This window comes from Zootoca vivipara, chromosome 16, assembly GCF_963506605.1.
Source record: "Zootoca vivipara chromosome 16, rZooViv1.1, whole genome shotgun sequence".
NCBI lineage: Eukaryota > Metazoa > Chordata > Lepidosauria > Squamata > Lacertidae > Zootoca > Zootoca vivipara.
Window position 1 is genome coordinate 26,820,170 of NC_083291.1, and position 22,110 is coordinate 26,842,279.

Consider the following 22,110-nt stretch of genomic DNA (forward strand, 5'->3'; position numbering starts at 1 on the left):
CCTTAAAGACCAACTAAGTTTATATTTTGGTATGAGCTTTCGTGTGCATGCACACTTCTTCAGATACTTCTTCAGGTATCTGAAGAAGTGTGCATGCACACGAAAGCTCATACCAAAATATAAACTTAGCCAACTAAGTTTATATTTTGGTATGAGCTTTCGTGTGCATGCACACTTCTTCAGATACTTCTTCAGGTATCTGAAGAAGTGTGCATGCACACGAAAGCTCATACCAAAATATAAACTTAGTTGGTCTTTAAGGTGCTACTGAAGGAATTTTTTTATTCAGTTACACTGTATTTTATTTTATTGCTATGGCTAGTGGCTGAGGCAAAAAAAGGTTCTGATGATGATGTCCAACCCCCTGCAATGCAGGAATCTTTTGCCCAATGTGGGGCTCAAACCCATGACCTCTGAGATTAAGAACCTCCTGCTCTACCAACTGAACAGTCCCTGAGAGTTAAATGGTATATAAATTGTTTAGATAAAATAATAATAAAATCAAAATTAAATTACACACATGGATAAGCATTGCGCATAATAGGTTTTCCGGCTATTACCGGCAAGAGCTTCTCTGCTGAGGAGCTTCTGTCCTCAGAGGAGCTGCTTCCCGTGGGTCAGGCTGAGGAGAATCTGCAGTCCCATCTGAGGCTAGACTGCAGGGCCTGGCAGGAATTAGGCAGAATGTGCAGTGGAAGCCCAAAGCCAGAATCTTAGGTGGTGCACTGTGGAAGCCAGAGACAAAAGTTTGACTAGCCAGCAGAACCTCAGCCAGATAAGCAGTCACCTATCTGGGGTGTTGGATTGACAGTGATCTGGGTCCCACTGAGGGCTGAAACAGACTTCCAGGGAGAGGGAGGGAGGGTGTTTCAGGTCCTATCTCCCCAGGAGAGATATCTTCTCAGTTAAAGGGTCTGCACTTAGTTACAGGTAGGTAGCCGTGTTGGTCTGAGTCGAAGCAAAATAAAAAAATTCCTTCAGTAGCACCTTAAAGACCAACTAAGTTTATATTTTGGTATGAGCTTTCGTGTGCATGCACACTTCTTCAGATACACACTTCTTCAGGGTCTGCACTTAGTTCCTGAGGAATGCCCCCTGGTAAGGCTGTGGGTCCTGCTGCCTTTGGAACGGATAAAGGCAGGATCCGCAGAAATGGGGGAGTTTCTGAGGAGGGATAAGTGGTGGGTCACAAATTTCAGTGCGACGCCAAAATTTGGCACACCCCGCCCAGTGTGATGGTGCTCCCCTCTGCAGGGATTGTCGGGATTGGGCAAAGAAACCTCTCTGGTAGTGGGAAATTGATGGCATCCAGTGCCTTGGGACTTCTTTCGCTTTCTCGTATCTCTGGCAGAGGGACTGTGTCCTGTGATGATCCTGGCAGAGGGTCATAACCGCAGTCCAGAAACAGTATGGGCAGGTGGCAACCCAATCTGTGCTAGAATTACGTGAATGTGGGTGGTTCCCCCTCACAGGATGCCAAGCGGAGGGGGGGGGCCTCCAAAAAGGTTGATGGTGATAGTAATAATACCTACATTTATATGGGCAAATATACATACTTTATCTGTGCTTGGTTTTCCAGCTGCACAGTCATGGATAGGAAAGTGCTCCAGAAGGTCATAACCACAGCCCAAAAGATTATATCGGTTATCCTCTCCCATCTCTGAAAGAACTATACAATTCCCGTTGCCTTAAAAAAGCAAATAATATTTTACAGGATTCATCTCATCCTGGATATAGTCTTTTTGCACCGTTGCCTTCGGGCAAGAGATACAGAACAATTAAACCAAGAACAAATAGATTAAAAAACAGTTTCTATCCAAGAGCATAACCATCTTAAATGTTGTAACTAAATTATATGATCTTGGGGAGTTGCGATGGGTGTGTGTGTGTGGCTGTAATTGTGTTTTTGTTTTGTTTTTATGGAATGGCATTCAATTTCGTTGTGCTATGTACAATGACAATAAAGTATCTATCTATATATCTATGGGTAAACTGTACCAAACAGAATTACTGTGAAAATAAGAAATATTTAAGGGATGCCAAATTTTGTCCTCACTTAGGGCATCATATTACCAAAGTCCGCCCCTGTAGATACATGGCTTTCCAGTCTAGCCTACCAACGAATGAAACACCAGCAGAAAAATTTTCTTAGTGGTGTTGGGAGAAATGATGGCAATTGACTCCATACAAGCGGGTTGCTAGATGCAGCAGTTGCCCCCCATGGGTGCCGTTTCAGATGGTTCCCGTTCGGCAGCCATTTTGTGTGAGGTGGGTCTTTGTGGCAGAAATCTGGAATGTGTTGAGTGACAGGTCTGGCCTAAGATGTTGTGGTTGTCTGAGGCAGAAAACCCTGAGTGGCATTCTCCCAGCTCCACTGAGGGGAACTCCACGAAAAGCACTTCCCCTAATTTCAGTGGGTCTTGAATAGTAGAACTTCCTTTCAGATTCAGAATCTCTTAGCTGTCCACTTGGCTGACCTTAATGGCATCCGGAACTTTCTGCTGTGGCAGCGGGGAGCATGTGTGGTGCAACGGAATGGTGGGTGGGTGGCCGGCAGGAAAACGGGAATATTTGCCTCTGAGATAAGCTCTTTCTTCACATTCCCTTTTTCCTATGTCTGCTTCATCCTTCTGGGAAACCAGGTGAGATCTGTGGATTCCGGATCCATGGGGCAGGGGTGCCTTTTGAAGCCGTGATCCTGGACAAAGCAACAGGTGAAGGATTGATCCGGGCCAAGGAGCCGGTGGACTGCGAAGCTCACAAGGAGCACACTTTCACCATCCAGGCTTACGACTGTGGAGAAGGGCCTGATGGGGCCAACACCAAGAAATCCCACAAGTAAGACTGATTATATGTTAGTTTCTCTTTTCATCTGGCAAGGTTTTTAGGCAGCTATCATATGGGATAGTGCAGTGATGGCGAACCTATGACACGCGTGTCAGATGTGACACGCAGAGCCCTCACTGCTGGCACGCGCCCCATCGACCCATTCGCACTGTTGTTGTTTCCCCCCTCCCATCTGTTCTCCTGCTCCTCCTCACACTACAGCTTGTCTCCGCTGTTAAAACCCGGATCTTTTTGTTGTTGTTGCTGGTAGCTAGAGATTGGTTTTTAACCCTTTCTATGCTGTTTTATTCTGGCGCTTTGGCAGACTATGTCGGTGCTGCGTGCTAGTTCCAGCGAAGGTATTATTTGTCCTTTTTTCTGTTCTCTTCCCCCCCCCAAAAAAAAACGCAGCACCTTTTGGGCATCCCCCCCCCAAAAAAGCAAAGCAACTTTTGCACCCCCCCCAAAAAACTCTCCAAAACTTTGGTCAGCAGCTCCCCCCAAAAAGCTCAACAACTCTGGGCACTTTGTGATAAATAAGGGGTTTTTGGTTTGGTTTGGTTAAATAATTAGTTTTTGGTTTATTAAATACTGTTATATATTACAATTATACATTTTTGTTATTTAAACTATAAATATCGCAAAATTGTGGTTTTTTTCTCTCGATGTGACACACCACCCGAGTTATGCTCGGTTTTTTGGCGAATTTTGACACACCAAGCTCAAAAGGTTGTCCATCACTGGGATAGTGTCTTTAACTGAGCCCCTTCCCCACAGAAATACTGTTCATTTTTGGAAATGTGAAATAATCTATGTCAGATGGCTGGGGGATGTTTGAAAGTATATAGTAGAGGCAATGCTTTTTTAAAAAAATTATTAAATAAATCTGGCATTACTTTGGTGGCCCTTCTGCTGTCAGTACAGTGGTACCTTGGTACTCAGAACAAATCGGCTTCCGAATGCCAGAAACCCGGAAGTGAGTGTTCCAGTTTGCGAACATTTTTTAGAAGCCGAATTTCTTCCGCGGCTTCCGGTTGAGTGCAGGAAGCTCCTGCAGCCAATCGGAAGCCGCGCTTCGGTTTTCGAATGGTTTTGGGAGTCAAACGGACTCTCTGAATGGATTAAGTTCGAGAACCAAGGTACCACTGTACATTTGGACACACCACACAAGCTCTTGCAGGTTTCTTTGGGATTTTAACCCCTGCCACTTTTTCTTGCCTTCTGCCTGGCATCTACTGCCCAAGAGAGTTCTACTGAAAGGGGCAGTTTTGGAACTCCCTCTCTTTCCCATACTTTTATTTTTGTGATCCATTTTTGTTGTTTAGTCATTTAGTCACGTCCGACTCTTCGTGACCCCATGGAGCAGAGCACGCCAGGCACTCCTGTCTTCCACTGCCTCCCGCAGTTTGGTCAGACTCCTGTTGTGATCCGTAGGATGGCTCATATTCTCATTCTGAAGTGTAGTTTGTACTGTTGGGGACACTCCTTGTTGGCAGCACCTAACTGACCCAGGACTTAAATTTGAGCCACATATTATCACTAAAGCTGGGCTGTTACCGCCACCCCTGACCCTTTGGCAGAACCGATTAGCTGGTGAAGGCAGTCCAGCTGCCACTTGAAGTGAGGAAACGGTGTTTATTTTTGTCAGAGAAGGACGGGGGGGGGGGGAAGAGACCGCCATCCATTTCATGTCTACAGATAAAACATCCCTTCTGTTGAAAATTCTTAGAATTGGACAACTTTTTGAAGCAGGAATTTTGGGGGTGGCAGTATTAACGTTAAAGATGAAGGCCCCTCGCCGCCGCCCCCCAAAAGTCTTGCCATCACCTCAGAGTCAGGTTGCATTCTTGCAACAGAATTTCCTGTGGGGGAAAGACCAATGGTCTTAATTCTGTATCATTCCTGTGGGGCATTCTGTCCCTGCGACACGGCTAGATTGTTGAGGGTAGCCAATATTACTTTGAAGCAGCGGCAACACTTTTCTAAGGAAACTTTTCATCTTTAGACTACCAACTTGGACATAGATTTTTTTCCCTCATCCCAAAAGTTTACCAGTAATCCTCATAGAGGGAGTTCACCCCTGCGAAAACATACAGCAGCAACTATCGCAACTCAGTCTTGGAAACAGCCACCGTTGAGGTATATTGCCCAAAAAGAATGCCCCTGAGCAGTGCTTTTTTCCCTGGGGGGACGCAGGGGTATGCATACCCCTAAACATTTGTACTTTTGTCCATTTACTGTCTTTATTTCCCCCGATTTGAACTATAAAATGGTGATTTCCTTGAGTCAAAATGAGAGTACGCCTAAATGTTTTTTTTAGAAAAAAGCACTGCCCCTGAGCATATGCAGAATACATTCACTTAACATTGAGTAACTACAGCCAGGTCTTCCATTTCTGAATGGAGGGGTTCAGCCTAAGACAGGCAGGTTTAAGGCCCAGCATTTCTCTTCTTTACAAAGGAGCCCCTGACCTTTCTTCTTTGTTCAGGGCCACAGTTCACGTGCGGGTGAATGATGTCAACGAGTTCGCTCCCGTCTTTGTGGAGAACCTTTACCGTGTGGCGGTGACAGAAGGGAAGCTCTACGATCGCATCCTGCGTGTGGAAGCCATTGATGGCGATTGCTCCCCTCAGTACAGCCAGATCTGCTACTATGAGATCCTGACTCCCAACGTCCCCTTCCTGATTGACAATGATGGTGAGAACTGAAACAGGCTGCTGAATCACACTGGAAACTATGGAGCAATGTTGGTGCAGACTTGAAAATTGTACCAATTGTTTTGTGGGCAAACTAGATGATACTTGGGAAACATGTAAAATGTTCCTCTGGGTGTGTCTGGATGATGTTATTTTTTTAAAAAAAACTGAAAAGCAGCGGCGAAGGACTGCCAGTTTCAGGGGAGGAATGGCAAGGAGTATATATTTCCACCCACAAATTTGAAAACAATCTGAAGGTGGCAGTTCTGAGAGGGAAAATGGCATGAACAATAAAGGTTAAACAGCCCCTACCTCTGCTGCAGCCCTCACTTCTGAACACTACCTTTGATGCCGCTTTGCAGTTTAAAACAAATGGAGGTAACAGTTCAATACCTCCAGTGTATTGTCAAGTTTGGCACTTGCTTTTTTTGCGAGATGGCAAATATAACTTCGTATCACACAGCTTTGAACAGCTATGGTTTGCCCCCAAAGAATCCTGGGAACCATAGTTTGTAAAGTTTGTGAGTTTTTAGGAGACCCCCCCTATTCCCCTCACAGAACAATTAACAGAGCGGTTTAACAATCAGTCCCTCTTCCCAGTGAATTCTGGGAATTTGAGCTCTGTGAGGGAAATAGGGGTCCTCTTACATTTTTACAAACTAGAGTTCTTTGGGGGAAGCCAGACCTGTTTAAAGCAGTATGATACTGGTCTAAACGTATAGCATGACTGCATCCGCACATACTTCAAGGTCAACAAATACTATATTACAGGAACCAGATTGCCAGGTTGTGCGTGCGAATTTTAGCAGAGATTTGACCTAGCAAGCTTGGCTCTTGCCACTTGCTCAGAAAGCACTTAAAGGCAAGTCACATCTGTGAGGATTGACGCTGATTCTCATACTTTTACAGATCTTTCCGCACGTTTTATAGCAGCAAGCCACTGGGTGTACACTTACGCTGTGGCGTATCGCCTGTTTGTAGATGTCTAACTGCCATCGCACCTGTTTGTCCCATGCACTTCATTAGCGCGCACATAAAGATTAATAAACATTAATAAACATTAATAAACATTAGCGCGCACATAAAAATATAACATGCGGAGGGCGAGGTCAAACCTCTTGCAGTAGTAGTAGTAACCCTATGTGTCCTGTCATTTTCATCCGTTTTCAGAGCGGTGTTTTCTTCCTTGGAGGTTTTTAAGCAGAGGTTGGATGGCCACCTGTCATGGATGCTTTAGTTGAGATTCCTGCATTGCAGGGGGGTTGGACTAGATGGCCCTTGCGATCCCTTCCAACTCTACAATTCTGTGATTCTATAAATTGAATAAATAACCATAGTACTCTATAAATTGAATAAATAACCATAGTGTTTCCTGCAATAAACACACATAGAGTAAAGGGCAGGTTTGTGGTGCTGTCTGGAAAACAGGGACCCAGGTGGCACAGGGACCCAGGTGGCGCTGTGGTTAAAACCACTGAGCCTAGGGCTTGCTGATCAGAAGGTCGGCGGTTCGAATCCATGTGACGGGGTGAGCTCCCGTTGCTTGGTCCCAGCTCCTGCCAACCTAGCAGTTCAAAAGCACGTCAAAATGCAAGTAGATAAATAGGAACCGCTACAGCGGGAAGGTAAACGGCGTTTCCATGTGCTGCTCTGGTTTGCCAGAAGCGGCTTTGTCATGCTGGCCACATGACCTGGAAGCTATACGCCGGCTCCCTCGGCCAATAATGCGAGATGAGCGCGCAACCCCAGAGTCGGTCACGACTGGACCTGATGGTCAGGGGTCCCTTTACCTTTACCTTTACCTGGAAAACTCCCCATAGCATCTAGGGATACGCACAAGCCCTTTATGATTTACATGCTTTGTATGGAAATCACCAGTGTAACACTAGTACTGATGAATGCGGATGCATAAAGTGGGAAGTAGCTTGGAGGATGGAAACAGCTGGTTCATGTTACCCAGTGATTATTGAAATCATCATGAGTGCCCACCCAGGATGTGTGGATTGTGCCATAGCTGTGGATGAAAGGCTGTGCTTGCTGCAGCCTAGAAATGGCAACAAAGGGATGTTTGGACCATGTGTGTGTGTGTGTGTGTGTATCTGTTGTTCTTTGCCTCTCTAACTTCGAGGCCTTTCTATTTCTGGCAGGGAACATTGAGAACACTGAGAAACTACAGTACAGTGGAGAACGCCTCTATAAGTTCACAGTGACAGCCTATGACTGTGGCAAGAAACGCGCCTCCGATGATGCAGAGGTAGAAATCCAGGTGAAGCCCACCTGTAAACCCAGCTGGCAAGGTATGAAGCCTTCCCCCCCCCCCATGGTGTATCTTTCTCTTCCTTCCTTCCAGTGACTACACCAAAGGCGGCGTTCGAAACTCCCATTGTTCTTGGTGCATTTTGTGATGGGGAATTTCATTAAGGCAAGCAGTTTCTGAGCTCGGGGAGCAGTACTGCGTCTAAGATTTCTGATTAAGACTGCCACGGCTGGAACGAGAGGAGGACCTTTTTCTGCCTCCCCAGTTCTACCCACTCTCTCAGGACTGGAGAAGGGACTCTCATAAGAGTATTAGAGGGGCAGCCAGGGGAAGTATGGCTTTGCTTTTTGCAGTCTTCAGATGAGGACTAGACCATGTGAAAAATGAATATAATATTTTAGCTGCAGTTCATTCGTTTTCAGCTTTGTATTGTTATAAAAAAGTGCGCCTAGACATTCCGTTGCGGTGCCCATAACCTACGTTTAAGGTGCCATTTTAGCTCCTAGCTTTCATAGCTCGGTTTCTAACACTGACCAAAGGATCATTCAGATACTTTGCCTTTTATTTTTACCTCTACCGACTTGTTTATTTGATACAGCTCATTTTAAACTACATAGCCTGATATGTATTAACTCATATATCATAGGTGTGTGTGTGTGTGTGTGTGTGTGTGTGTGTGTGTGTATTATGAGAGCTGTTAACATAGATTGCATTAGTCTGCTCTGTTTTGTGTAACTTTTATGTTGTAACATGCCCTGGGAAAAGTTAAAGAAAGAATATATATGTGAGATTGATCGATCGATCGATCGATAGAAATAAATAAATAGGTAGGTAGGTAGATAGATAGATAGATAGATAGATAGATAGATAGATAGAGATATTCAGGCTTTAGTCAACCTAAGACTAAGATCTGTTATTGTGCTTGAGGAGCCTGTGTACTGTAATTGACAGTGTTGTTTCTTTATGTATAATGTCCTTTAAAGGAATATTTCCTTAAAGGAAGGTTGGGATAGAAATACATTCCATAATTAAAATAGTTGGTGGATTGGTTTTCCATGTGGCTAGACCTCAGTAGCTCTCAGGGAGGCTGGGAGGTTTATCAAGTCTGTGCCAGTTGCACCAGCCTGGCAATATTCTAGATCCCGGTCCTGGCAATGTTTGAAGGGTGTTAATAAAGGCACAGTGTGTTTGGGGGGGCATACAGATCTGACCCACGGAGCATAATCTGTTAGGAAATGTATGGTCTTGATATTGATGACTGGACAGTACTTACTTTCTCTGTTGTAACCAGCCAGTGGGCGGAATGTGAAGTGTAAACATAAAGCAACATGATTTGCCCATTCAAAAACCTCCCCACAGGTTGGAATAAGAGGATAGAGTACACCCCAGGCACGGGAAGCCTTGCTCTTTTCCCTAACATCCACCTGGAGACCTGCGACGAGCCCCTGTGGAACATCCAGGCCACGGTGGAGCTGCAGACAAACCACGTGGCCAAAGGCTGCGATCGCGACAACTACTCCGAGAAGTCGCTGCGCAAACTCTGTGGTGTGTATTCCCTTATCGCACTGAGTGGTGCTTGCAGGAGGGACCATGGGTCAATTGCCTCACAATATTTTCTTCCAGCAAAACTGGGTGAGGAGTAGCTTTAGGTGCCCTTAAGTCAGAAGCAAAATTAAGTGGCAGATATTGGGCATCGTTAGGGCACATAGATCTGACCCATGGGGCATAGATTGCGAAGTTGTCCTCCTCAAGGCCCATTGAGATGGAGAGGAGCTGTACCAGAGCACTGTAGGGTTGGCACTGTGCCATTCCTCAACATTTGATTGGAAATATTTCTAGTATATTGTGTCCCCTGCTTAATTAGCAGAAGCGGGGAGAGAGGTGTCTCGTGGCTTTTCCATTACCAGGCACCAAAGTGTCTTGGTCTAGCCTTGCCCTTGGCGAAGGCCACCAGTCACCTGTTTTCAGATGGGCCTCCTCTGTTCTTATTTTCCTCTCTTGCCCTCGACAGGTGCTGCCACAGGTGAGGTAGACCTGCTCCCTGTTCCTGGACCCATGGCCAACTGGACGGCACAGCTCTCAGTCCATTACAGCCAGGACAGCAGCCTCATCTATTGGTTCAATGGCAGCCAGGCAACCCAGGTGCCCATGGGGAGTGGGACCGGTGCCCTTGAAGGCCTGAGCGACCATTTCACCTTGTCCCTGTGGATGAAACACGGTGTGACCCCAAGCAAGGGCAAGAGGGAGGAGGAGACGGTGATTTGCAGCACCATGCAAAGTGGTAAGAGCCATTTCCTTCCCCGTGGCAAATATCGGAATAGGTGGGGAGGGAGCAGCTACTTTGCATGCAGAAGGTTCGTTCCATGGCAAGAAATCTCTGAAATATTGGCAACAACACCCTAAAGAAATCTAACCCCTGAGGGCCAGATCAGGACAAAATAGGAGCAGCGGGGTTGTTTTTTTTGCCAAGGATGGGTATCGGAACTGTCCCCAGTAGGGTGATGACTTTTTTACAACCTCATTTCCCTGTATCATAATTTGATGAGCTTTAATTAACGATTAGATAAAATCTTACTTTCAAAGAGATTTGATAAAAAAAAAACCCTCACGCACAAAATGATTTTAAAAAAATTATTTATCAGTTTTTTGACCATTTTTGAAGTCACTGTAAGCAGATATAAAATTGAACCCAAGCTTTAGAGTCACATATATACAACATTATATAGGGCCATCAAACACACAAGGAAGCTTTTTTTAGCTGCAGTAACAGTATAGATGCCGCTAGAGGGCGATGTTTTGCTACCTCTCCTGTAGGTTCTTTTCCCAGCATGTCCGGCAGGGTCTGCTGGCTGAGTTTTGAGGTCCCCAAAAGGGGCTTTTACCTTGCGCAGGTGTGACATTTGTATACCCTCTGTTGCTAAGAACACTCCCCATTGTGGAATGTGGCGTTGTGTCCAAATTTGATACGAAATATATATAGAATTGTTAATACAATTTTATGAAATGGTAAAACGGCATACAATTTTTTAATGGTTTGTGCGTGACCTTTTTAAATATTTCAATGGAATATACCTCATTTTAGTCATTAATAGGCAAAAGTTCATCCATTTGTGCTACAGGACATAATTTTTGAGGGGAAAAAATTGAAAAAGTCATCACCCTAGTCCCCAGTAACCAGGGCAGTTGGAGCATCTGAGAGAGCAGGATGGTCTTAGGTGAATCAGGACAGGCTGGCCATAACTGCTAAGTCTGATGCCTCCTTCCCTATCTGCAGAGGACGGATACTCCCATTATTCCCTTGGTGTGCATGGCTGCCGCATAGCTTTCCTCTACTGGCCCCTGCTGGAGAGTGCAAGGCCTGTCAAGTTCCTCTGGAAACTGGAGCAGGTGAGGAAACAACCGCCATCTTTGTTCGTTCTTCTCCAAACACAAACACACAGACGCTTGACGCTCTATGCCCTGATCTCTCCTTTTCCCTGCTCGCAGGTCTGCGATGACGAGTGGCACCACTATGCCCTTAACCTTGAGTTCCCTACCGTGACGCTTTATGTAGATGGCGTCTCCTACGATCCTGCGCTGATCCACGACAACGGCCTCATCCACCCCCCGCGGCGTGAATCTTCCCTCATGATTGGAGCCTGCTGGGCCGGTGAGCCCTTCTAAGTGACTGGGAAATAGGCAGAGGAAGTGGAGACTCAATATTCTCGGGTTACTCAGAGAGGGATGCAAATTTTCAAAAACGTTGAAGTTTAAAATGGTTCTTGGGGGGAGGGGAGGAGTACCACCCAGCTCCTTTGAGGAAAACCTAAATAATGTGCAGTACTGTATTGACTTAGGCTATAATGCTAAACTCCCAATGAAATGGCCTTCAGGTTTCCAGAAAGTGAGCTTGGAAACCTTGGAAAAGCTTCATGGTTCCCTTTTCCAAATCTGCAGTGCCACCCGCTTCCTTTGATTGCGACAAGTCTCATATCCTATTCCCCGAACTACAGATGGCACCTCTGAGGTGTGACAATTTGGTTGCCTCATTCGCCAATGCAGGGCCAGCCCTGTCATGAGGCAAAGTGAGGCAACAGCCTCAGGCAGGTGGTTTTGGATGTCATGAAATGGCAGGAAAGAATTCATTTGCTTGTTCACTTTTACTGGTAGAGAGAGTTCTAAGAAGCACTCAAGGGGTGACTCTTGTTCACCGTTTTGAATTTCACTTCTGTTTTGCAGAGGAAAGAAACAAAGAAAAGGCAAAAGTGAATGAGAACTCCACAGAACTGGGGCAAGGTAGTTGACTTTCTCTGTCACCACGCATGGCTCTCCCCTCTCTTCATGCATGCCATTCCCTGTCCATGGCCATTTCCGTTTCCCTCACCCCTCTGGGAAGAAAGTCTTGGCACCTGGACGACTTTGCCAATGTAGCTTCTTCTGGGCAAGATGGTGTTTTAATCTCTGTGGTTTGTGAGAGGGCCTGAAGGTGGAACAAAGGTGGTCTGTGAGAGGCTTTTTCTTTCCTTTTCCTATTTTTTTAAATTATTTTTAACAAATACAGTTCAAACAAACCAAACAATCATAACTGATAAGTTGCATCAACGCGGTTAACATTTTTTGGAGCAGAGGTCCAGCTCCGAGGGCCTTCTGGAGGTTCCCTCACTGTGAGAAGTGAAGCTACAGGGAACCAGACAGAGGGCCTTTTTGGTAGTGGCGCCTGCCCTGTGGAACGCCCTCCTATCAGATGTAAAGGAAATAAACAACTATCCGACTTTTAGAAGACATCTGTTTAGGGAAGTTTTTAATCTTTGGTGTTTTTTCGTATTTTTGATATTCTGTTGTGAGCCGCCCAGAGTGGCTGGGGACACCCAGCCAGATGGGTGGGTTATGTACGTGTGTGTGTGTGTGTGTGTGTGTGTGTGTGTGTGTGTGTGTAAATATGATGATGATGATGATGATGTGTGTGGAAAATTTCTCAAGAGTGTTACCTTTCAAGGATCTCAAATTTTTGCCTTTCGCTACCACATTGCCTCAAATGGTCTTTGGGGCAATTTTTTCTCCTCACGAACTCTCTGAAACCACAAAGAGGAAACAAGGTCTGCCTCCTTTCCTCGCCACCCCCAACTCCTGCGCTGCAGTCTCCCTATTTCTCAGCTGGCTGCACATTCAAGACTCCCCCCTCCACTCCTCTTCCTTCTTCTTTTGCCTCTCCTCCCACCTGCATCTTCCACCTCCTCCTCCTCCGTGGTCTGTTTTCTCTTTCTCCCCCCTTTCTCTCCATCTGTCTCTCACACCATCCCTCCTCCTGTATCCCCCTTAGGAGACCCTCTGCCGATTCACCACTACTTCCACGGTTACCTGGCTGGCTTCACTGCGCGCCCTGGCAGCCTTGAGAGCCGGGAGGTGATAGAGTGTCTCTATGCCTGTCGCGAAGGGCTAGACTACAGCGACTTTGACAGCCTTGGCAAAGGGATGAAGGTACACCCGGAAGCCCCCCCCCCTTGCCCTCTGGTGGCATGACCTCCCTCCCTTCCCTCTGCTAGCACCTTGGCTTGGCTTCCTGCCTGCTCCTGCCTCCTGCAGAATCTCCTCGTGTTCTCCTGCGTCTGTGCGTCTCGGCCCACCAACCCGAGCCCTTGCCTCAAAGCCCGTTGGCTTCCTCCTTCCCCTGCAGGTTCACGTCAACCCCTCCCAGTCTCTCCTCACCTTGGAGGGCGACGACGTGGAAACCTTCAACCATGCCATCCAGCACGTCGCCTACATGAACTCGCTGCGCTTCGCTACGCCAGGAGTCCGACCCCTGAAGCTCATCACGACGGTCAAGTGAGTGTCAAAGCTTTGGCGGGATTATAACCTGCATCCTTCTGGGCCTGAGGAGTGAGCAGAGCCTTATTTTTTTTAGTTGTGGGCAGATAGGTTTTGCTGCTCAGATTATTATAGCTTTACTTCTTTGTTCAGTTTCACCATTGTATATACAGTCGTTCCTTGGTTCTCAAACAACTTAGTTGTCAAACAAATCGGCTCTCGAACGTCACAAACCCGGAATAGTGTTCCGGTTTGCGAATGTTTTTTGGAAGCCAAACATCTGACGTGGCTTCTGCTAGAGTGCAGGAAGCTCCTGCAGCCAATCAGAAGCCGGACCTTGGTTTTTGAATGGTTTTGGGAGTCGAACAGACTCCCAGAACAGATTAAGTTGAAGAACCAAGGTTCAGGGCCAGATTTAGGTTTGATGAAGCCCTAGGCTGCTGAAGGTAATGGGGCTCTTTATATGTCCAGCCTTCCTTTGTCAACAACAAATTGTCGCTGTTTCTTGTGTTGAATATATGCTATATGGCAGGGGTGGCCACCTCCCAAGAGACTCTGATCTACTCACAGAGTTTAAAACTGGGAGTGATCTACCCCCTTTTGGGGGGTTCAGGTCAAAGCTGTTGAGTTTTTTTCAAAGAAGGGAAGCCCTGTTTTGGGGGGTTTAGGTCAAACTTGTTGAGCTTCTTTTAGGAGGGAGGGAGGCCCATTTTTGTTTAGGGCTTCAGGTCATAGTTCAACTTTTTTTAGGGAGGAGGAAAATTTTGGGTGAGCTTTTTTTAGGGGTGCCAGTGACCTACCAGTGATCTACCACAGACATCCAGTGATCTACTGGTAGATCACAATCTACCTGTTGGACGTGCCTGCTATATGGTAATTTATGGACCTAAGGTAATAGGTATCTAAAGCCATTTGCACATAACAAATAGGAGCCTACACAATACAAAACCCTGTTGCAGTATGTAGGTTTTATTTTATTTGTTTTTTTATCTTATATTTTGGAAATGTACATTCAGGTTTTTTCCCCTTTAAATTTTTTTTGGGCCCCCAAGAGAATGGGGCCTTAAGCTATAGCTTGTTTAGCTTATACGTCAATCCGGCACTGCCATGGTACCACTGTATGTGGGACTTTACAGAATCAAACAGAAGCTTAGCCTAAGGGTGTGCTCACATGATACCTTTAAAGCACAAAATCTGAATCACATCACTTCACTTAAAGAATTCCAGGCACTGTGGCTTACCCCACACTTTCAGCTCACGACACGACATTAGTATTGGATTAGAGACGCAGAAGAGACTTCAGGTGTGCAAGCTTTGAAGTTCCACAGACCCAGAAGAAGCGATGTGACTCCATTAAGGGTCTCATCTTGCCTGTTTGTGTCGTTCCCCTTACTGCTGCTTTTGCTTTTAACAGCTCTGGATTGATAGTTTGAGTATTTATAAGAATCCTGCTTTGCTCTGCAGGGGAAAAAAAGCAGGGAGGAATGGCACTTACTGGTTCATATGAACATGCTGTGTGGACATGGGTAGCTCAGATTTAATTCCCCTGAAAGATAATGGTGGGATTTCCACAATAGGCTCGGGTAGCTAGCAACATAATCAGAGGGTCTACCACCAAGGAGAGGTAGCTAGTCCCTTGTTCTCAGGCTGCTTTTATTTTCTGCACTTGTGGGTTTCTCTCTCTTTATTTTACAACTATTTGATGGTATTGCTTTAAATACAAGCTGTCCAGGACACTGATTAAATGGAAGGATAGGCTATCAATTTAAAATAAAAATAAAAATGTGTTCTTAGAAACAAAGGTGTCCCTTGGTGCCGAGGAACAAAAGGGAATCCTGCCTTCTTGCAGACTGGGATCAAGGGGTGTTGCTTTCTCCTGTCTTCCATTAGATGCTTCAGCGAGGAATCCTGCGTCTCCATTCCGGATGTGGAGGGTTACGTGGTTGTGCTTCAGCCTGATGCTCCTCAGATCTTACTGAGCGGCAGTTCTCATTTTGCCCGGCCTGTCTCCGACTTCGAAGGTCCCGAGGGAGTCCCTCTCTTTCCTGACCTCCAAATTTCTTGCTCCATTTCGCATCAGGTAGAGCCAAAGAAAGATGAGAGCTGGCATGGCACAGGTGAGCTGAGCGCTTCGGTAGAGATGCTGTAGCAGCACAGGGGGGGTTGTGTGTGTTTGTGTGACAACCCAGGCAACAGAAGCAGAAAAAGCAGGCAGTTTTGCTAGAAGCAGAAAGTGTCATTTTTTACCAATATGATCCTGGAAGGATATGGACTTCCCAACCCTAGTAATAGGAACAAAACCCTCTTGAGACCATTTAACATATTCTTTTTTTCATTTACAGTGGTACCTCGCAAGACGAATTTAATTTGTTCCACGGGTCAATTCATTTTACAAAAAATTCGTCTTGCGAATCGCGGTTTCCCATAGGAATGCATTGAAACTTAATTAATGCATCCCTATGGGCAAAAAAGCAGGAGAAAGCATGCGGGGCTCGCCCTCCTGCCGGCCTGGATCAGCCCCCTCAGCGCCGCAGCCACTGTGCGCTTTCTCCTTTCCTCGGGGAAGGCAGGCGTCGAAAAGCTCCAGCAAGCAGCGCCCATCGCACTTTGGCTCCAGGGGAGGGAGCCGAAGCGCGGCGGGCGCTGCTTGCCAGGGCTTGTCGCCGCCTGCTTGGCAAGCCCCGGGGAACCAGCTGTAGCGCGGGAAGGCGGCAAAGGAAGATCAGCTGTCAGTTTCCCGCGCTGACAGCTGATCTTCCTTTGCCGCCTTCCCGCGCTACATTCTATGGCCGCGCTTCGCAAGATGAAGCGGCGGTCATAGAAAACCTTGTCTCCTTGCGAGTCCCTCACGCAACGCAAAACGCTTTCGTCTTGCGAGTTTTTCGTTGCGCGAGGCATTCATCTTGTGAGGTACTACTGTATAATAATTATACTTCTCCAGCATCTGAAAGGCTAAACACTATCTAGAAAGAACACACAGTCATATAGCGTAATTGTCATGTTGGTTTCTGGAAGCTATAGTTTGCGGAGGCTGCTTGGAGATCCTTAAACTCATTCACAGAACTACAGTTCCCAGTGTTCCCTGGATAGAGGAAATGGGGATTGCTATGGCATGGGAGGCCAGAAACAAAAAGAGGAAGCTGAGAAGGGGTGGGGAAGGGATGGCTAACCAGCAGAGAATGAGAAGGGAGGAAAGATAAGGAGCAAGAGCAGTTAGGATCTTTGGAAAAGAGGTGAGGCGAAGACTGAGTGCGAATGTATTCCAAAAGCAGTAAGGACAAAGACAGAGGTCATTATTTCGGAGCACTCCTACTGTCTTTTATACAGACATATTTGTTCTTCTCCAGGGTCTACCCCTGAAAAAAGTGATTCTGCAAATGTAAAGTAGAGCCAGGCTGTGCTCAGTGCTGATTGGCGGTCCGCTGTGATGTCACCAAACCACCCTCCTCCTTTCCTGGGAGCTGTTTGGCACTTTTTTAAAAAAAATATGTCCTTTTATGTATGTGTGTCTAGGCAAAGCTTTTAAACTTGGGAAGCCCACCTGAAGCAGGGGCAGAGGGGGCTAGACCAGCAGCTAAGCAAGACCAACTGTATGGTTTCCTTTTGCACATGTCTGCCATTTCATTTCTGAATCCAGGCTCCCCATGGCAAAGAGACATGCTGTGATGATAACTCTCTTTGCATTACATCTGCCTTTCCCCTAAGGAGCAGAGAGAGAAATGGAGCTGGGAACAAGAGAATAGGAAGGAATCAAAGCTTCATCAGAGCTGCTTTAATGAGGTCGGGAGGTGTGTAAGGAGATGGAAGAGAAAAGAGAGAGGTAGATGGCAAAGATTGCAAAGAGGTTTAAAATTAGGAGGTAATCAAGGGCAAAATAGGGAAGGGAAGCTACTGAGGACAGTGAAGGAGCAAGAAACTCGAATGGAGATTCAGCCAGACTGGGGGGAGGGGGGGAATCAGTTTTGTATTTTTAAATTGCTTACGTCAATTTGTTTTTATATCTCATTTCATCAGTATTTTTAATTTATATTTCATGCAAACAGCTTAGAGGTTTTGTTGATTAAGTGGTACAGAAATGCAATGCAATGCATAAAATAAAATAAAATATCCAGGCCGTCTCTTTGTTCCCCTTTCTATACTGAATGGGTGTAAGCTGTTTGTTTTCAAGAAAGGTTAGAGAAGCAGGAAGGTAAGATGATAAGCAGAGGGCCAGGCAGGAGAATGAGACCCTTTTTGTTTCTAGTGAGTGAATGAAAATGATCCTATTCTCCCCAGTTCTTATCAGGATGGTAACCGGGGATGAGGGTGCAGAGAAAGGGGTGTGGTGTGAGGGCCCCCAGAGGGCATCTTCCTTGCCCCCCCTCCGAAACCTATCAGCACCTCTGACCACTGTATGTGCTCACCTTTACAATATAATTCTCCTGAGCAAACCTATATTTTGATGCAAAACGCTTAGCAGAGCCGCTTAAACGCACCTCTGGAGGCTCCTTGGGAGGAAGGGTGGAGCGTGGATGCAACAAATAAATGTGGTTCCCGCCCTTCTCTCGTAAGTCTTCCCTGCCTTCTCTCCCTTGCAGTGGCAGATACGCGGATGTCGGACGAGATTGTTCACAATCTGGATGGTTGCGAGATATCCCTGGTCGGAGAAGACCTGGACCCCGAGAGAGAGTACCTGCTCTTAGATGGAGCCTCCCTGCAGCAGCGAGGCCTGGAGCTCATCAACACCTCTGCCTACCTCTCCGTCACAGGTGTCCATCTTCCTTCTCTGGCCTCAACCACCTCCATCACAACACAGTCTGGAAATGCTGAGAGTCCCTGGGATGATAAAGCTCTGGTTACCCATCGGATAGCTTTCATATATCCCATACGCTGGGATAGCTCAGACGGCAGAGGATGGGGCTCTTAATCTCAGGATAATAATAATAATAATAATAATAATAATAATAATAATAATAATTTATTATTTATACCCTGCCCATCTGGCTGGGTTTCCCCAGCCACTCTGGGCAGCTTCCAACAGAAAAATAAAATAAAATAATCTATTAAACATTAAAAGCCTCCCTAAACAGGGCTTCAGATGTCTTCATGGGTTCGAGACATGGGCAAAAGGTTCCTGTATTGCAGGGGGTTGGACTGGATGACCCTCGTTGTCCCTTCCAGCTCTGCAGATCTATGATTGTGTTATTCATGTCCTCACAGCCAAACTACTGGTAGTGGTGTCAGTTCCGTTTGTTAAAGCCAGATCTGCCCCAATCATCTATCAGTGCTTCCCAAACTTGGGTCTCCAGCTGTTTTTCGGACTACAATCCCCATCAGTGATCTTGCTAGCTGCGGATGATGGGACTTGTAGTCCAAAAACAGCTGGAGACCCAAGTTTGGGAAACATGGATCTTTAAAGAGGGTAGGTGGGTGGGCGTGCGTTGAATTTTAACGACAAATGAGTTGTGCAGTGGCATATGTGCACAGACCCCTCCTCCCACTTTCGGTGTATCTCTCTATCCACATATTTCTGTCTCTTATCTAAGCCCCAGTACTGGAAGTGAGTGTGGTTATGGGGGGAAAGCAAGAAAAGCAGACTTCAGGGAAGTAAACTGCAACGGCAACAGGGGTTAGGAGAGGGTTTAAACATGAAATTTATTTACCTCATGATTATATTTTTTTTTAAAAAAAACCTTCAAAGCAGCTTATGAAAAGAATCAAGCAGTAAAATTAATAAAAACATACCCACTAAAATTTAATGAAATAAAATAAAACCAGCAGGAAACTAGAAACACATCTGCATTCTAGGTATCTGGGTAGGCTAGAAGCCTGATAGGCTCTGTCTTATTGGCAACGGTGTGTGAAATGGATGATTTGAAGTGAAGAAGCAGTAAGGATAATGCTTAATCCTTCTCCACCCATTATCTCCCCCTACTTTCCTGCTAAGGCTTCTTTCTTGACCCTGAATTCCAGATGCTTATTTATGAGGTAAAGATGTATGGAACTGTCCAATGAGGAAAGGTGGAATAATAATAATAATTATTATTATTATTATTATTATTATTATTATTATTTTATTTATACCCCGCCCTTCCCAGTCAAGACTGGGCTCAGGGCAGCTAACAACAATAATATCAAAGCAAGCATAAAAGAAACAATTCAATTAAAATGCAGATTAAATACAATGTTAAAATTCAATTTTAAAATTAGGAATCTACATTTAAATATCTGTAGGATAAAGCCTTAGGGGAGGGTAACACCGGGGTCAGACTGAGTCAGTCCAAAGGCCAAGCAGAACAGCTCCGTCTTGCAGGCCCTACGAAAAGATGACAACTCCCGTTGGGTCCTAGTCTCCTGAGAGAGAGCGTTCCACCAGGTCGGGGCTAGTACTGAGAAGGCCCTGGTCCTGGTCGAGGCCAGTCTAACCACCTTGTGACTTGGGATCTCCAGTATATTATTATTTGAAGGAGCAGACTGGAAAAGTAACTTGCAAGGAAGAATTTAAGCACTTATATGCCCCTTCTGCACTTTTGGCTACCCCTGTTTTGCAGTGATAAAGCAGGCCACTGGGTTTTGCATGGGAAGTTTAGTTTATATTGCAAAGCTTGAGCTCAACCAGCTTGGAAGCTTTAAGTCTCCCCTCCCACCCCTGACCTCCGCCTGGATATCTTTCCCCATTTCTAGGCGTGGAGAGCATTGCTGTTTACGAGGAGATCCTTCGCCAAGTCTCCTATTGCATCCATCATGGCGCCGCCCTTTATGAGAGGAAGTTCCGCCTTTCTTGCACCGAGATGAATGGCCGTTACTCCAGCAACGAGTTCACCATTGAGGTAAGCGAACCGCAAGGAAGGGCGCGGGATTCAAAACGTCTGCGAATCAGGCTGCAGCTGCGGTGGGTGGCAGCAGCCTGGAACCAAGAATCCCGACCATGGGTTTCTCGTTGCAGGTCAACGTCCTTCACAACATGAACAGAGCCGCTCACCCCAACCACATTATGAGTGCCCAGCAGTTCATGCACCGGGGACACCATCTGCCTCCAGAACTCTCCGGCCACAGCCTGGCTAGCCCCCACCGCAACTCCAGTACGTACCGATTGATATGCTACTGTGAAGTGGCAGGTTGACTGAGAAAAGGGGGGTGAGAGAGGGTGGCATACTCAATTTTGGGGTCAAAGTTGATGAGGCCTGTGGCTGGGTCCCCCAGTGTATTTTACTTTAGTCCAGGTGTCAGGCTTCAGAGAATCCTATTCCTCCCACGGTGGGACGCCAAGAAGCAGGTAAACAAGAAGAGTTCTTACCAAGTAGTTTATTCAATATTCACAGAGAGAGATGAAGGAATGCGGTCTCTCTTAGATAATGGCATTGCTCCAAGTAAAGTCCCACCCCCTCAGTCCCTTCTATTCTGCATCATCCCTGCGCCGGCTGGTCTGTGCTTTCTGCCTCTGAGCTTTCTGTTCTACTGTTCTCAAGGCACGCCTGGTCCTCGGAGAGCGGGGGTCAGGAATGCTTTCTAGAGACACTGAGTCTGCTAGCTGTCTCTCTTCCTGCTGCTCTCCCAATATTTCCCAGATTTTCCTCTCTGCAGCTTCTGAAATATAACCTTCTGCAAGCCACTGTTCTAAATCTATACTGTTCTCCTCTTCTCGGGAAGGTGCAGGAAGGGGGGCGGCGGTCCCCACCATTCCTCCTCAGTCCAGCCCCTTGAGTGGTGGGAAATGATGGCTGAATTGAACAGGGCTATCTCTCATCTGAGAAAGGGCTAGAGAGGAGGAGGAGTCTTGTTCTCACTGCGAGGAAGAAGGGGAAGGATGCCAAAGAGCAGGGCTGTTGCCAGAGAGCTCTTAGTTTCACCTTTCCATTACACTGATTTAGGTCAGTCCTAAGGAGAGGCTAAGCACTGCACTCATTTCACAGACCCGGAGAGAGGTTGGGAGACTGAGCTTGTCTTGTCGCTGTGGTTTCCCCTGTAAAGTTGGGTTGCTCTGGTGCCAGGATATTATTTTCACCAAAATCACCTGGTGAGGAGGCTCAGCTGTGAGCTTTCTTTTCCTGATTGGAGCCTGGCAATTCTTGCTTATGCCTTCATAACCTCCAGGATTTAACTATTGCAATGCTGGCTGACGTGCCCTTGAAGTTTGTGCAGAATCACAAGCAGGTAGAGTGCTGCTGCAATCGCGTCCCTTCTTCAGGACTTCCAAAGGTATCTGGTTGGCCACTGGACTGAATGAACCATCGGAATCCAGATAGATGAGACATTTGTAACTCATCAAGGCCACTCTAGAACTGCCCTCAACAGTGTTCAGTCCAAGCATTCATCACCTTAGTAATAAAACACATTTCAAAATTATGTTGCTTGAAAATATAGCAGTTTACCTACCTGGAAAAAATGAGGGGGGCTGGGAAGGAGGTAGGCCAAGTGCCATTATCTTAAGGTAGCTTCTAGCACCAAGATGATGAATGGGCAGATATACACACAGAGCGGAAAATTCAGGTGTAAATCATACCTATCAAGGAATCAAATACTGAAGCCACAAGGAAGCCAAGCTCACCATGTGGCCGAAGGGACTGC

General features: G+C 46.3%; 1 protein-coding gene across 1 annotated transcript in view; it reads left to right on the plus strand.

The window, feature by feature from the left end:
- CLSTN3 (calsyntenin 3) overlaps positions 1–22,110 on the plus strand; it is a 35,528-nt gene that overhangs the window by 10,677 nt on the left and 2,741 nt on the right. The window contains exons 3-16 of the mRNA XM_035140952.2: positions 2,643–2,838; positions 5,315–5,523; positions 7,670–7,819; positions 9,139–9,324; positions 9,791–10,060; positions 11,054–11,166; positions 11,266–11,428; positions 11,998–12,054; positions 13,079–13,236; positions 13,433–13,581; positions 15,454–15,680; positions 18,141–18,311; positions 20,227–20,372; positions 20,489–20,624. Of these exons, the coding sequence (XP_034996843.1) occupies positions 2,643–2,838; positions 5,315–5,523; positions 7,670–7,819; positions 9,139–9,324; positions 9,791–10,060; positions 11,054–11,166; positions 11,266–11,428; positions 11,998–12,054; positions 13,079–13,236; positions 13,433–13,581; positions 15,454–15,680; positions 18,141–18,311; positions 20,227–20,372; positions 20,489–20,624 (2,331 nt within the window). The remainder of the gene's footprint in view (positions 1–2,642; positions 2,839–5,314; positions 5,524–7,669; positions 7,820–9,138; positions 9,325–9,790; positions 10,061–11,053; positions 11,167–11,265; positions 11,429–11,997; positions 12,055–13,078; positions 13,237–13,432; positions 13,582–15,453; positions 15,681–18,140; positions 18,312–20,226; positions 20,373–20,488; positions 20,625–22,110) is intronic.